Raw genomic sequence first — 17,081 nt, forward strand, 5'->3', positions numbered from 1 at the left:
CACTGAAAACAAACAAACAAACAAAACCGCACACTGAAAACAAATAGACAAAACCGCACACTGAAAACAAACAAAACCACACACTGAAAACAAACAAACAAAACCGCACACTGAAAACAAGCAAACAAACAAAACCACACACTGAAAACAAATAGACAAAACCGCACACTGAAAACCAACAAAACCGCACACTGAAAACAAACAAAACCACACACTGAAAACAAACAAACAAAACCGCACACTGAAAACAAGCAAACAAAACCACACACTGACAGACGGTGGACCAACAAAATGCAGCCCTTCTATATAATGCATACAGCCATATGAAAACAGCATGCTGACCCATGCCACTACATGGATGACACGGATGATCCCCAAGGATGCGACACCAGGTGGGTGACAGAAAGGGACGAATACAGTAAGCAGTCTGGGCTGGCTGGCAAGAAACGGGGCGTCGTTAGTGAAAGGGACAGAGGTTTTGTCGGGCACTATGAGGCTACGGCAGTGGAGCGTCCTGACAGTCCTGTGACAGGCAGTGAACTGTACACTGAAATCGGGGATGTCCCCTGTCATGCTTAGTTTACTGTGCCCCACCGCCACCCCACGGATCTGCACCTTTCTCCGGCTCTCCTCCTCATCGTCAGTCCTGGGGCACGCTTGGTCATTCAGCAGCGGGCTGATGAGGGGAGAGGCCTGCTTGGTGTCGGGGCTCAGGTTGGGAGACAGGGTCACGTTGGCTGGAGCGACTCCTCCCTGAGAGTTGATGGACAGCTCTGAAAGGTGAGGGCTACCAGTCAGGGAGCCTGTTTGGGGATGAGAAGTGTTAAAAGAAAAGAAAGTAATTCCTTCTGTTACCGGAGGCCTTTTCCCGACGGTCACTTTTGTCACTCTTTAGAACACGGCTACCACACCGCACGCACCGCGTGTCGGCTTCCTACGTTCCCCACCCCACCCCCCAACCCCCCACTGCAGCTGCCTCATGAGGAAGGGCGCCCAGGCGGTCCTCTTCACTCAATGCAGCTCCAGTTAGGTAATTAAAGGTAAGACAGAGACCCCTGCACAGGGAACAATTGAGGGAGCCTAGAAGCAAACATAGCACAATCCTATTTTCACCTCGTAACTACCGCCTCTGCTTCTAACAACTGCTATAGGAAGACACGGTATCTACGTCACAGAGAGACAGAGAGGGCCGATTAGAACTAAACTAAACAGGCGTCTAAGCGGCTGGTGTGCTGAGGACAGACTACGCCCCGTGACACTGTCACAGCTAGCGGAGGGCGGGCGGGCAGCTAACTCCCCACTCTACAGAGAACAGAAGCAAGCTCAGTGTACCTGGTGATGGCACTCCATGTCAGCTACTGTTTGGGACAGAAAGACTAGCATTACACACAACGGTGGGCATTTGAGAAATACAAGCTGGAGGACCCCGTTGTCACAGCTCCCCTTCGTGCGTCAGAAGTGACAGGCTGTGAGTTAGTCCTCTGGAAAGGGCATCCCAGTCAACAGCAGGAAAACGTGGCTTATCTACTACACAGTCAGCTGCAGGAGGTGTCGGACGCGGGACACTCTTTCCGGTATGATTTTACAAGGACCTGTGCTCCTACCCTGGAGGCTACGTGAGTTTTCGAGACACACTTCAAAGCTGCGTGTTTAGACCTGATGTGTTTATAGTCTCATGCAGAGCAAACATTGGGTGAACAGTTTCAATTACAAGGAAAAGAGGTCAGCGCCTGTGCCTGTCCCGCTTCCGATCCATTGCTCCTTGCTCCCAGTACTTCGTTAGGGACCCCCACAGGACAGGGGAAACCGTTTTCTGGAGGTACCCTCAGATACCCGATGCCTATTTTCTCCCCTTTCGGGTGTTCAGATGCAGCCTATGGCGGGTCTAGTGCAGGGTGACAGTGGCCTTGGTCTCAGCAGGCACAAATCGCGAGGAAGCCACCACCAGTTCCCCTGCTCCCAGGCTGCCCTGCGTGTGGCACCTCCAACACACGGGTGAAGAGCCACTGTGCCCAGAAACCAACACAAAGCGGCTGTTGCTACTGACAGCTGGTCAGTCAGTCCAGGGATAGAGAAGCCGAGCAGGGGAGGCTCCCGGGAAGCCTGCATTTTAAAGACTGTCTGTCCTCTTAATAAACCTCACTGAAATGAAGTCCTGGTGTTAGAGAAAGGCCCCGTCACCCCACACACCACCAGACCCCACAAATCCCGGAGAAAAAGGCCAGAAATTGCTTCACAAATGTCAATTTTATTGACACTGGTGCACAAGTGGGTACAATGGTCAGGGAAGAATGAAACTTGTTCAATAGAAATAGTGACACTAGAATTGCAATTGTTTCGAGGTACACTATTCTAGTCTCTTAAAAAAAAATCACAGAAAAAAATGTTACTACTACAAATAGAAGTTAGGAAGGAGAAAATTCTGGCAGTTTGTGTCAAGGTTAAAACAGTCCATGCATTTCTGAGTTGCTAAAGTTGAGAGTCACTTTGATTTGTCCGCCAATCGTCTCGCTAAATGTGGGCTTACCGTTAGCTCTCATGAGATCAGGTGGGCCGGTTATAAGTGACAGCATGCTGGGCCTTGGGACTGCAGTGACGTGGCACAGAAAGAGCATTCACCTCACTGAGAGTTGGAGGCAAGGATAAAAAGTTGTTAGAAAGCTAGCTTCAAGTGGGGTTGGTTGCGAGGAGGAGACGGTTACCAGCAGGCTGTGAACAGCTTCCAGCGACAGACAGCGAGCTGCCACACGAGAAGAGAATAGGGTGCACACGTTCAGAGACAGCCACATCCACCCTCCACAGGTGAAAGAAAGCTAAGGCCCTGGCTGAGCTCCCCGCACACCCCCTCCGCCCCGGGAATGCTGGCATTTAGCTGACTGGGCAGGCTGGAAGCATAAACAACAGGCTGGTTCCTTGAGAGGTGAAGCTTGGACCAGTTTTAAAGAAAGAGAGCTGGTTAGATCTGGAGGGACTCCCGTCGGCCTGCCCAGGAGATGGATGACGGCAGGCTGGCCACCCAAGGTACAGAGGGAGCAGGCCACGGCTCGGGTCAGCCCGCAGGGTTCTCCACGCACAGCCTAACCACGTCTCATCACGTACTTTATAGGTGTGATATGTGTGCAGGGATAACCAAGTTGGGGTGGCTAATTTCCGTTTCCCCAAGAGGTTCCTGTGCCTGCCTACGAAAGGAAGGGTGCTGGGTGTGTACACCGCCAGAGCAGCCGTGGATAAACACCAGCACTCTGACCTAGGAATCCGACGGCAGAGTAAGGAAGGACACCAGACTCTGGAGCTGGGGACAAGGCTCTCTTCTCTCCTTCAGGAGAGACTGTTGGAGGCCGTCAAACTCTGCAGGTGACACGGTAAGTAGCCACTGTTTGCCACCCAGCCACCAGTGAAACACGCTGGCAAGAGCCCGAAGTGGAAACTGGCAGTGTGCTGAGGAATTACAATTCTCCTTTTGACTCGGGGGCAGGGTGCTGACAACCCTCTGTGCAAACGGGCATCCAGACTGGCAGGCGTGAGGGGTGTGTCTGAAGCAAGCCAGGGTTCTAGCTTATACAGAACTAGTGCGACCACACAGGATTGGTTTTTGAGGAGCACTCCATGTCTCTAGGGGGCTTGTTCAGCCTGCTGTCCGTTTTGAAGGCACAGCCCGGGGGTGGTGGGAGCAAAGAAAAGGGACCCATCAGTCACCTCTGTCCTTACTGTGGGATGAATGATTGACATTTGGGCTTGTTTTTGTTTTTGTTTTTTTTAAAGACACTTTTTCCTGGTAACAAATGGACATAAAATTTCCTCACCAGGGAGTAACAGGTACGTAATTCTGTGGGATCCTACGAGGAAGCACCTGGACATTAAGGCAACGGGTGGGAAGAAATTTAAATATGTTAAGGAAGAGATCAATTGCTCACTAAACCTCTGGAAAATTCGGATAGCTTTAAAAACATTTTTTCCCTACTTCTGAAAGTTGCTCTGCCCTTTCTCAGGTGCTCAGGTGAGTGCCTCTCCAGCCCCTGGCCTCTCCTGATGGTTTCATGGTCTACCTGAGCCCGGTGGACCAGCAGTATCTTGACCAGCACCACACTAACGGCAACTGCCTTTCCAAATTTCTTTAAATGGACACTTTGTCCTCTCAAAATAATTACAGGACTTCACACCCACCCCAGAGGCAGCCTTTATAGCTTTATTGTTTTCACTTAGAAAAGGTCCACACTTTTCTCCTGGCCCTCGGGAGGCTGAGTTCGAGTCTAAGGATAGGCCCTTCATCAGAGGAGATGAAATGGTCTGCAAGGCGCGGGGGCTTCCGGAAGCAAGTCAGCTTCCTGCCTCTTGGCCCTGCTGAGGACCCACACAAGCTCCCTAAGTAACCCCAGCCTTGTCTACTTATGCTGAAGCCTTGTAAACAAACTCACCTAGTTCTGGCAAAAGAGAGAGAGGGAGGGGGGAGGGGGAGAGAGAGACAGAGAGAGACAGAGAGAGAGAGAGACAGAGAGAGACAGAGAGAGACATACAGTCTATTTCTCAGGTAATTAAACATGGCACCTCAAGTACTCCTGGACCTGCCCTGTTTTGTAAACTGGTCAATAAGTTGATTAATGATTTTTAACTTGATAGGTGTTGTGTATGTGTGTGAGTGTGTGTGTTTCCTGTAAAAGAGAAGTAGAAAATCTGGCAATTTAACAACACGGAACTCATTATTTGTTAAATAAATAAAGAAGAACATGCATGGTGCTGATAATGTCTCCGTCACCAATCTCTTCCCCCAGATAAACTTCCTCTTTGCAAGCTTCTGGAATGTGACAATTCTCTCTGGTTACCTGGCTCTATATAATACAGGTTTTACCTACGTCCCCAGAGTATGTGCGAGGCATACAGCGGGAATACAGTAGAGACTTGGGGGCTGTTTTCCTCGTAACCTCTCGCTGAAAGAGAAAGTGATGACCTCTCGCTCGAGATGACCTACCCCGAGGCTAGCCACCTGAGGACATCACCAACACCCTGACCCAGAGGTGGCTCAGAGTGGACCTGACCGGTCAGGTCACAGTTTACCACTGTTAGAGATGGTTTCCTCTTCTTGATCCCTTAGGTGGCTGGGGGTAAGTCACAGGCACTTCTCAGACCCAGTGTCCTTTAAGAAAAAAGCTTAGTAAGCAGCTAAGCACCCCACTTCACACATCATCATCAGAAAAGCAACAGTGATGCAGCGGATGGCAGGCTTGTAGAAAAACACAAGAAACGTCACTCAGGGCCAAATGGCAGAGACTGTGCAAGGCTGCTCTTACTTACAGGGCAAAGATAATTGAGTGTCCTGCTTTGCCTGAAGAAGGCAGGACTGGCGCTTGGTGGCACAGCTTCAGCCGTGGGGGGAGGGGGAGAGCAATTACATGACAGAGGTTGTTTGTTTGTTTGTCTGTTTGTTTACAGCAAGGTGCCTGTTAGGTAAAGGTTTAAAAGCCTCTTGTGTTTAGCGTGACATGAGGTGCTAATACCACGCAAACACTTCACATGAGTTCGACCTTCCTGGCTTAGTCACCACATTCATGGTTATGAGAGAGGGCCAGGACTTTGCAGGGACAGGAGTTGATGCTTCCCTGAGGCCTGCACTGGACCACAGTGCAGCAGTGGAAGCAGACACTGTGGGTGCTCACAGAGAGGACAGACTGCCTGACCTACTGGAGAAGCCAGCAAGGCTAGGCCGGTGGGCGCAAGGCTCCCTTCGCGGTCTCCATCACGCATTTTCCTCCCATTGAATATATGAGCCATTTGGTGGGTCAGCTGTGTGGGCTCCCAGTGTGAGCTGCTGTCACAGGTGCGCTGTTCTGCTGACATCTGTCCCCCTTTACAGTGACCCTGCTCTCTTCCAAGGGTTTGTTCCTCCCCACGGCTGAAACCACGTAAGGCAGACGAGGACACAAAAGCCAGGTCAACACCTGCTCCCAGCACCCTGATGAGCACATGTTTCTGTCAGCGTGCCGCTGAGTGAGCAGGATAGCTGTGCTCTAGAAGGAATGGGTATTCCGGACAGGGCTGGGAGTTCAGGCAAGGCTCTGGGTTAGTTTAAGGAAAGGACATCAGACAGCGCTCCGACAATGCAAGGGGTAGAAGGCACGCCATGCTCCGAGACCCAGGACCAAGTGTTGAAGACAAAGCCGTTTCTCCCAGGCAGATACATGCTGACAAAACACTGTGTACAATGGGACAGTGGAAAGAATGTTTTCTTAAATTTATTAAACAAATGACAGAAATGAGAAGGAAGTCCCCAGACTCTTCTACTTGAGAATTAATTCAGTGCATTAGAAAAATTTTAATACAACATATTAGTATTACCTCAAGGGTTAAACACACACACAGAGCAGAGGAAATTGTGTTATATAGAACACGGGCTGAGCTTGTGAGTTTCGGTTAGTGAGGTTGGCAACAACGTCCCCCAGCAGGAAGAGTGAGAGCAACGGGTGACTGTCCCCTAAGGGTGCTCCAGGAGATTTGCTTGTCCTTCATGGCTGAAGAACCAGGTGAGGTCTCCCTGTAACACTGCCGCAGAGGGGCCAAGCCCTGCTTCTCACAAAGGGCGCTGGAAGCCAGCGCGGGGAGCTGTGAATGGGCCACAGGAACACTCGTCTGTGGGTTGGTCAGCGCTGTGCCGCACACCCCTGAAGGACCCTTCTGCCGTGTCCTGCTTTCTGCCAGCTGACCACAGACCCGAGGCCTCAGCTCTCCCTCTGCCCTGTGTGCCCCGTTCCCACTGCGAGACCCTGAAGCGCCAGATGCTTCGCCTTCCTCCATTTCCCACCACCCTTCAGAATTATGAACCAGCTCCACTTGGCCCCCAGCAGGAAGCTGCAGGGCCACTGGGCACCAGTGTCCCTGACCGGCCACCAAACAGCCCTTGCTTTGCTGAGCTGACCTTTCAAACCCCACCCCAACCACTCAGGTCAGGTTTCCCAGGTCAACAGCTGTCACCTGGGGTCATTGCAGAGCAGCTGACCTGACCCAGGGGCTTCATGAAGAAACACTGACTTCCACCATCCAATACCATCCACTACCAGAGGCCACAGGACGGCGGGGAACCCCTTCCAGGCTACCCCGGGAGCCATCCTGGGTGCCATCCAGTTATCCTGAACAAAGCAAAGCCTGGGCTACTCTGAGAGTGCTCAGGAGACTTTCAGCTCTTGCCTAGCTTCTGGTCAGGCACTGAATTGGTTTTGTGGAGAGAAATAAGTGCCCAGGTGACAGGTCTCACCTAAGGCGCTCTAGGAGCTCTAGCGTTCATTTGATGAAAACCCTTTTTCAAAGGACCTACCCTACCCCTCCCTTGTCCCTGCCAAAGCTGGCTGACATGCGAACCCATACTTTCAAGCCTTGCCCACAGGAGACACACTAGGAGTCCCTCTAGCTGCTAAAGGAAGAGCCACACAGCTTTCTGTCCAACTGGCAGCAACCACGCCATGTGGACTTCGATCTAGGCTGTGCCCACATCTGAATCATCATGGAATTTTTAAAAATGCTTTTCACTATTAGTTACTTAGTTAAAAAAAAAAAAACCAAACTGGTATTAGATGGCATGCTAATTTTGGCCTGAGTGTGTTAACAGCCAGTATCTGGTATTCATAGTCTCTAGGGAGCTCGTGTTCCCGTTTGAAGTTTTGGCTATCACACGGGAAAGGGGTGAGCTAAACTAACAAGGAAAGAACAGTGCCTGTCAGTTCTCCAATGTCACCAAAAGTCAACTTCTTCAGGTAGCCGCTGCTCAGAGCAGCCCGCCAATCGTGACTTCCCCCCTTGGTGTTGGTTCGGTTTCAGTCAGCATGATGCTCTAGTCTGTTGGTCACGTTTAAGGAAACATCGTAAGGGAGCTCATGAACACTCTTGCAGAACTCAGCAGCGACACAGCAGACCTGAGCCATGCAGCGCGATGAAAGGCAACCCTGGAGGAGCTCAGAGGAGCACCATGAACACATGGGCGTGCGGGAGGACCAGAGAGCAGCTCTCCACAGGACTGTGGCACTGAGGGCTCATGACATTCTAGCTAAGCACAGCAAAGGGCCCAGGCAGAGCCACGCCTCAAGACAGAAGCACGGCTGGTGGAAGTCAAACCACGCTGTGTCCACCTCAGCCACTGAGGGCTGCGGCTGTGACAAGCACACGCTGCCCCGAGACACCAAAATCATTGCAAGGGGAGAAAGCTGATTAGACGCACGAGGTCAGTGACTCCAGCGAGAAAAACAAAACTCCAAGCACATCCACTATCGCTTTACCACTGTCAGCAATGCTTCCTATCCAAATCTGATTCCCCTTTTAAGAAATGCTTGAGAGCACACAACCAGGGTGACTCCACAGCACACAACTAGGGTGACTCCGCAGCTAATGCACCCCTCAGACTCACTGGACCAGAGGAGCCAACTCAGCATTTTTGTTCTTCAGGCCAGTTTTTTGTTTGTTTGTTTATTTGTTTTTAAAGCCTTACTTGGTTTAAAATTTCAAAGATGTTCTTAAGAAGAAGAAGAAGAAGAAGAAAAAACATCGTGGCTCACACTTTAAGTGCAGGCCAAACAGCACGAGTGGCGAGATAGACATGTGAGAAATTCCTGAATATGAAATCACACATGTAGCACAGGATCTGGCCCACAAACTTCCTCTAATGAAATGCCTGTGCCATAAACCACTGCCGATGGCACCCAGATGACTGTCACAGGGGCCGAGGCACTTCGGTTTGGGCTCTGGAACTCATTATAAGTGCATTTCTTCATGCTAAAGGAATGTCTTGCGCCTTTTTTCCCTTTGCTCTTAACAAGGATCAACATGGGAGAACCACAGAGGCCCTGCACATATTTCAAAATGAGACCTAACAGACCGTCACAATGTGAAGGGGCCCTGGAGCTGCTCTGTGCTTCTCCTTCTTCCATCCCTGGCCTTACGGCACCGTTTTAAAGAGCACGGGTGAGTGGACAGGGTCCCAAGGCCCATGTTCCTTGCTCAATCTGGAGCCCTGCACTGCGCTGCTGCCCTGTGGAGAGACTGGCAGGCCTCAGGACGCCCCCCACCCCCACCCCCTCCCGTGTCTCCAACCTCTGCTTTGTCCTTTACATAGCTGACCCCACTTCCGGCCTCCCTAATCTTACACAAATGTAGGGCCTCTCTAAGTCCCAAATTGAGAGTTTTCGTGGGCTTCTAAAGCCTTGGAGCTTGAGGTCCCCCGTGGTCTGAGCATGTGAGGTTCTGGGAAGGGTGTCGGCACTTTCTGAGCTTTGCACAGGGACAGCAGGGAGGATGCAGAGCCTCAGTAACCCTGCCACGCTCAGCTCACTGCAGGCACGCACCTTCTCTGACTAAAGTTCTGCAGTCTTATGAGTGGAAGGACAAATAGTGACTACTCCCAAGGTGACAGGATATGTGGCCTTGGGCCGAGCCTGTCCCCAGCCCTTTTAGACACTATTGATTTGCTGGGCCTGTTACTTTAGTAAATAACAAGAAACAGAAATTAAATTGCTTGCCTGGTGCAAAACCAATGAGGAGAAAGCCCTCTGTGCTAGGGTGAGAATTGATCACAGACGCCTGGGCACACACAAGGATGGGCCACCTGCTTTGGGAACACCGAGCTAAAACTGTAGGAAAAGGCAAACACAGTGACTGCAAGAACGTGCTTGGCCTTTCAGGGTCACGTGCGGTGGTTAGGATCACATCCCACGGCTAACAGAACTCATCTAATCCTATTTAATTACCAGACTTCTGTGTAAGCCACACTCAGGAAAAGTCCTTTAAGCAAAATCCATCATCACAATTAAAACAACGAAACTTGACTCTGATAAACCCCCACCTGACTAAGCTTTCCTACAGCAAGTTGATAGTATTTCCTAAGACCAGACTGAATATACAAAAACATGTTAAAACCGCAAACACACCGTCGTATGAAGAGCAGCTATTCGCTTACAATTGCCTTTGTCATTAAAGATTTTCACAACTAATTTTCACTAGAAATGTAGACAAGTGTCTCCAAAATTAAAATGCAGGGCCTGAAAGGCCCCATGGCATTAAAAGTTCACAGGAAAAGAGCTGAAGTCAAGCAAGCGAGGGGACGGCTGCGGCTTTGTGGCTGCGCAGCCAAGTCCCTAACTAACCTCACAGGACTGAGCCTGCTCACCCACAGCGAGGGCTTGGCAGGTGACTGCTGACATCTCTGTACACCTTTAAAGCCTTTGGGATGTCCGGGCCATCTAAGGCACAGTGTGGGTACAGTACCTCATGAACAGCTGCCACCCTATCCAGTCAGGCCGATCCAACCAATCACCCTCTGAGTCAGCTGACCAGGAGAAAGCAAAAAAAAAACGCTCACATAAAACCAAGTCTTCAGAATATTTAAAACTTGGCCTCTCAACATCCCTGTTGACAAGATTAGACACATGAGGAGCCAAGCTCAGCCTCACTTCTTGAGGAAGCCCAGATTTCCCCGTGATGCAGACACGAGAGGAGGCTCTTAGACCACCGGCCAGTGGGCTTCTTAAGGATGTACCATCTTTACAACTCTTTTCAAAATTGTGTAACTACTTCAGATCTAAAAATTTTGTCCTATGATTAAAAAGTATCAAAGACTGAAAAATAGAAACAGAGGTGTGTTTTGTTTTGCTTTTTCCTTTTGTAAAAAAGCACTTCATTTGTGCTGTGTCCCCCATGCTGCAGTTAACACTCTTACTATATCCCAACAGATCCCACAGGGCCATCCTGTCTGCGCCCACAGAGCCACCTGGGAGGTCCCAACTGGAACCCTGTCAGGCGTCGCTCAGGTGACGTCAGAACACAGTTAGGGAGAACACACAACTTGAGTTAAAGCCCCGGCTCCTTGGTCTACAGCGTAGAAATGCGGGGTGGCAGGCGGAGGCCTCCGAGGTGTCAAAAAAAGTCATAGCAAAGTCCAGCTGCCAGTGTTCCCAACAGTACAGAAAGCCAGGGCAGTGATACTGTGACTCTCGGGCAGGCAGCACGGCTGGCTAACCTGCTGGACACGTCAGTGCCCGTAAGTAAGGGGTTAATTTTCCCTGCCTTGCCCGAGAAATTCTGCATCAGCCATTTCCTGAAACACCTCATGGTTTTGACCCAGCAATGCAAACCCAACCCCGTGGCGCCCCCAGGTAAGCAGCGCTCCCTGAGGGCTGACACCGCTCACAGCACTCCTTATTTTTCCTGTTGAAACGCCTGTTATTCTCAACTAAGATTTTACCGGCACAATCTCAGCGGGCAATCAACTCCCACTTGGGCTCAGACTTGTCATTGCCTCGTTCTTGGGCCCAAAGAATGCCCCCCTTTTAAAAAGGGGTAAAGACAAAAGGTAAAAGTCAACCCTTTCCTGTGGCCTCGGTGACATTTCAGTCCAAACCCTCAGCCAACAGGAGAGGAATCTGCACACACAACTGCATACACATAGAAAATTACCATGTAAATATAATACACTGTTCACAAAACCAGATTCACCACGAGGTGTGCCTTACTGCCTTCAACCAGCAAAACAAACCCCCAGTAACTCATTAGGACCTGCCGTATACCTTGGCCTGCGCTTTCTAAAAAGCAAGCCGCTAGTGTGAAGTCTTACCTTCCTTAAAGGTTAGGGGAGTCAGGCATGACCCACAAATACGTGCCTGTCCCAAACTTCATCTAACAAACGTTGACTACAAACAAACACGTCACGAGAACAGACAATCTCTGTAGCAGCCCTGGACTCGTGACTGCGTACCACGACAGCTGACTACCTGCCTTCAGGTCTCCTCAGTCCTCCTTCCCTTCCTCCTCACTCAGCCGCAAGCCACGCAAACCCTTCTGACCCTTCCTCTTGGATGGGAAACTTGGGATTGCTGGGTGACCAAATGCCGGGGCCTCCCTCGAAGGGCTCACCACGGCAGAGTCCGAATCGCTAGACTCTGTCCCGCTGCCGGTAGAGCACTCGGTCACCTGCAGGGGTGCCAGCTGGTCTGCCGCTGCACTACCTGGGCACACAGGCTGCGGGAGGGGAGCCTCTGAGGTGGGCCCTGTGAGAGGCGCACCATTGGCGAGCATCCTACCTTGGGGAGTGGCCATGTTGGCCAGCCCCTCCTCCTCCTGGTCACCGAGCCTGTCCAAGGGCTCCGGGGTGGGGGCTGCCTGGCTAAGGATGAGCGGGTCTGTCTCTGACTTATTGTATCTGCTCGGAAGATTGCGCAAGTAGGGCCTCTGCAGGCCGGGGGAGCCGCTTTCAGAGGGAGGACCCTGCTTCAGGACAGCATCTTCTCCCGTATTCTTTTCCATAAGGTCATGTCCATTTTCAGAAACATAGCCTTGGGACCCAGTCCTGTCCCAGCTCATATTTGGACTGGAGCTTCTGCTGCAAGGGGACAGTGGGGTGGCCAGGGGGCTGTGGCCAATGGAGGCCCCAAACATTTCATCTATCAGGGAGCTATGTCTTGGGAGCCCAGGGCTCCCGTGCAGATCAAAGGTAATATCTGCCGAATCGTCATCAAGGAATTCTCTAGAAGGAGGCCCGGAGGACTTTGTAGATGGAGGGGAAGCCCTGTGCCTACTACTCCCTGCACCCCCCTCATCCCTGGACAGTAGATAAACACCACTGGTCAAATCACCCTCGTAATTGTCGTTTGTTTGGGAGCGTGACTGGGACCCTGGCTCTCTGAGAAGGTCGTATTCGCTATCTACGTCACTACAGTCAATGAAAGGAATGGAGGTGCTGCTGCCTCCAGCAGCCCGGGATGCTGGACCTGTGCTTGGCTGCGGGGGCTGAGGTGTACTGCGCTGGATGCCACCCTCCTCCTCTTCCTCGGGCGGCACCACGGTGGCTTCGTCCACAGCTTTGCTCCCTGGAGGGCTCTTAGAGAGAGCGGGGCTTTGGTGTGGTCCCGACTCCAAGGCAGAGAGTTTTGTTTCCTTTGCTTGCTGGAAGCTCTGGCCACCGGGAGACTCAGCACCTTCGCCAAACGTGAGGCTGGCGCTCTGCGGAGACTGGGGGCGGGGGGGGGGGGCGAACAGAGAGAGGGGGAGGAGGACGGTTAGACCACAGCGGAGGAAAAGCCAACCGGTTGGGTTTAGAGGCATCTCCTTAGGCTTCCAGAGGCTGGGAGGAACGGCGGAGTGAGGAGGCCATGCCGGCCGTCCAGGGACACTACAACTGTGTGCTCAGGCAAGAAATGGGGAGCTGATGAGCCACGCACAGGGTTCCCTTAAGGGGAGACGCACACCAGGCTGGGTCCCCAGCACACAGGTTAAACACTGACTTTGCTTTCCTCGACCCTCGCCTCCGGTGGGGACTGCAGCGTGTCTACACAGCAGATGGCATTCTCAGTCCACAAATGCTTCCCTCTCAGGGGTCATTGGGGCAGCAGGGGAGCCCACAGTGCCCATGGGATGGAGACCCCAGAAGAGAGAGGGTAACATGACAAGCGAAGGGCTGGTGTTGGAAGTCACACAACGAAAACACCTTCATCTTCTTCCTCAGATTCTTAGTCTCTGAGAGAAAACCCTGAAAACAACATAACTGAGGTGCTACCCCTGCGTCGGCGAGCCCTTGCCACACTCACAGAAAGAGTGACAATGTTTCCTGTTGCTTTTGCTTGCCCACTGTCCCATAAAACAAATCCTTGGGACTCTGTCAGCAGAGGCTTCCTAGCAGGACCTACACCCAGAATGTGCCTGTCTGGTCCTATCAGTCCCATAGCAGACACGGGCTGCCATGTCTGTTTCGATCCCCAAACTCAGGAGGTTCAGAATTAAAAGATGAGACAGCAGCCGAGAATAAGCCACGCTGCAGGGCTCACTGTACGAAGGCGGCTCGTGTAGAACCCAAAGCCAGCTCAGGACCGCCTGTGCCAAATCCTGAAGTAAAGAAGACAGGACTGACTAGGTGTGGTGGCGCACGCCTTTAATCTCAGCACTCAGGAGGCAGAGGCAGGTGGACTGCTGTGAGTTCAAGGCCAGCCTGGTTTACAAAGGAAGTCTAGGACAGCTACACAGAGAAACCCTGTCTCGAAAAACCAAAAACCAAACAACAACAACAAAAAGAAGACAGGCCTGGAAAGCACAGTGGACAAGCCCAAAGCGCAAAGACGCGAGGAAAGAGCCACGCTTGTCCGTGACTACCACTGACCTGCTTTGGCGCTTCTGAGTTCGGTGCTGTGGCTTGAGAAGCTAGGCTCCTAGTGGAGTGGATCTTGCTGTGTTTTCTGAGGGAAATCACAGAAGGCAACGAAAGTCAGGGCAGCTTTGATTACATGAAGCGAACACCTTCTGTCTGAAGCACTGGGTCACTCTTCGATCATGAAGGGACCCAAAGCTACCTTTGTGAATGTGGCAGCACGTGACGTTTTCCAAACACCTGTGGTCCAGGGATTAAGTACAACACGACATTCTTCTGAGAACCATGTTCTAGCTGCTGAGTGACCGAGAGTGACTGGACACAGCCTGTTGGCTATGGGAAAAGTCACGAGCTATGGGTAGCCACCAGACATCAAAAGTAACAATGTTGGGGGTTGGAGAGATGGCTCAGTGGTTAAGAGCGCCGCCTGCTCTTCCAAATGTCCTGAGTTCAATTCCCACATGGTGGCTCACAACTATCTGTAATGTGATCTGATGCCCTCTTCTGGCCTACAGGTGTATATGCAGGCAGAACACTGTATACATAATAATAAATGTTTAAAAAAAAGTAATGATGTGAATAACGACTTGAACATTATCATTATTTTCTAGATCAGATCTATGTCAGAGGCATTGATCACAGATCACCCTCTTTTTACACAGGAGGAAAAGGCTCTTCCGGAAGGAGACACACCCAGGGGGCTACAGTACCACCAGCACAGCCTGCTTATTTTGTCCCCTATGCACCGAAAAGGTATTAGAAACTTCAAGTACTGAACTCATGAGATGGTGTAAATACATCCCAGTGTGTGTACATCTTTTCTTCTTGCGGGAAGGTGCCAGGGGCATCCATAGGGACAGCCAGAGCTACCTCCTGCATGGTGCTTACCACGCCCACTGCTGAGCATCTGGGATTGCTGGGGCATTCTTACCTTTGGATATATAGGCAAGGATGTTTCTGCTGAGCTAGAGGCTCAACGCATCGACTAAAGTGTCCTAGCATCACATTTCTGGTCACGAGAAACCACGAGGGATTCACAACAGACTCATTTTAGCAAAATTAGAATGAAGCATCAAAATAACCTAAAAGGCTGTTAACGGAGTGAGGCAAATAACACACAGCATACTCTACAGTCCAGAGCTCGAAGACGACAGGGGAAACGCATTTACACCTTCCCATGAGGTCAGTCTCCAATGCCCGTTCCGAGGACACGGAGAGCAAGAGGGTAAGGTGTGGTATAACAATATTTACGCAAATAAAATATCACACCCAGGGCCATCCTCCATATATAAAGCACTGTTTAATAAATATGTACTGAACTGCAGAAGGAACATAAATCTAGAAGTTTCTTTTGGAAAGAGAGGGGGTAAAGAAAAAAAAGTTGTGACCCAAGGTACTTTTAATCACTTCTGTTAGTCACTGTAGCAACACACAAAAAGACGTCCAAAACTAAGGATGTCAGGACACCAGTATGGGTTGGGTGTCCTTCACCCTCAAGTTTGGGGACAGGGGTAACTGGGCTTTGGAATATTTGCACTTACAGAACGAGCTCTCTTGGAGACAGGCTCCTAATCTGAATGTGAAGCTCATTTGTTCACATGTATCTTACACTATAGCCTAGGGGCTACTTTATATAATTTTGCACTATTTTTGACTGGAATCAAGTGTGGAATTTTCCACACAGGAGGGCTAGGACGGAGTTCCAGATCTATCAACTCTTCACACCTCAAGTGTAGCTCAACCAGCAGTTAATGCCGATGTGTAAGACGTGAGCGTCCGCTCCTCCCCATCCCTGCGCTCGGGTTAATATTCATGCACTAACATGGAAAATGGGAAAGGGTTAAAAGCAGCCCCAGGCACTCGACAGCCTTAGGCCATCATTTCCCTCCTCATCTTACCCCATCTGGGCTCTCCCTTGGGAGGCCTGGAAGTGTGGTCAGGCTCTAGGCTCTGGAGACAGTGGGCTGGGGGCCACTTTCCAGTTAGGACACCTGGCTACTCGCTCAGGGACTCCACATTTAAGCAGAGAATAAAAGACCAAGCACTGGCCATGCAGAGCCAGTGTGCAGCGAGGAGCCCTGAACAGTGCCTGGCAACTGCCTGGAACAACGAGCATCGGCCACAAAGAGCAACAAATCCTGCGGCTTCTCTCCCGGCCTTGACCTAACTACGGTTAACAGAAGCATCCGCATGTCACTTCCTCAAGTATGCAAGGGTTTCCTGAGGCCCGGAACAGGCTCGCCAGGTGCTGCCAACCCCACTCGGGGCTCACTCAGCCCTCTACCGGGGTTGCCTGTCACTGCCCTTTCTCATCTCCAGTGAGAACCCAGGGTCCTGGAGTGTGGTTGGCTGGGACTCATCCCAGGCCGGGTGGATAAACGTCAGTCGCTCCGAGGGAACGGGGCTGGCTCAGGAGAGCCTCCTACCTTTCAAACTGCACTTTCTTGTGGCCTCCTTCTTTCACGTAGTCAAGAACCTGCTTCTGAGTCCGGCCACTGAAACGACAAGCACAAAAGGAAAGGAAGCTGGCGTGGAGACATCCCAGTTTAAACATCTTCTCACCAGGCAAGAGTGAAAGGCGATCCTCAGAGACCCGGTTCCCGAACATTTGATTTCTTCATATCTTCCTTATATGTTAACAGACAAAACAATGGATTAAACCAACCCACTTAGGGACCAGGGCTGGTTGAAAGGCCATCCCAGGGGTCCAGTTCACGCAGCCCGTGAGGGTGGGAAACACTCAGTTCTCAGTCTGCACCTAGACTGGCAGCCCTTACACAGTGCGATGTCAGGACCGTTTGGAAAATGTTAACCCAAGATGGTCAAGCCTGCATGCCAGTCTGTGATGCACCACCACGGCAAACAAAACGTGCGCTTTTACAAACTCCTTTCTTCCTGGGAGTGGCTAGGGGACCCGCTCACAGGTAAAGCACTTGCCTGGACTATAAAAGTCCCCAGAACCATTAAAATCAAA

General features: G+C 51.1%; 1 protein-coding gene across 6 annotated transcripts in view; it reads right to left on the reverse strand.

Annotated features, from left to right (window-relative positions):
- Nucleotides 1-17,081, reverse strand: part of FARP1 (FERM, ARH/RhoGEF and pleckstrin domain protein 1) — a 240,551-nt gene that overhangs the window by 25,711 nt on the left and 197,759 nt on the right. For 4 of the 6 annotated variants that reach the window (XM_084767089.1, XM_084767088.1, XM_084767090.1 and 1 more), the window contains 4 exons: nucleotides 16,534-16,602; nucleotides 14,120-14,195; nucleotides 12,738-12,978; nucleotides 616-803 (listed from right to left, as the gene is read on the reverse strand). In XM_084767089.1, coding sequence (XP_084623215.1) covers nucleotides 616-803; nucleotides 12,738-12,978; nucleotides 14,120-14,195; nucleotides 16,534-16,602 — 574 coding nt within the window. Of the gene's footprint in view, nucleotides 1-615; nucleotides 804-11,852; nucleotides 11,967-12,680; nucleotides 12,979-14,119; nucleotides 14,196-16,533; nucleotides 16,603-17,081 lie in introns of all 6 variants that reach the window. The other 2 variants (XM_084767093.1, XM_084767091.1) reach the window with 2 other exon arrangements.

Source organism: Acomys minous (genome assembly GCF_964271855.1).
Source record: "Acomys minous genome assembly, chromosome: 18".
NCBI classification, from domain to species: domain Eukaryota; kingdom Metazoa; phylum Chordata; class Mammalia; order Rodentia; family Muridae; genus Acomys; species Acomys minous.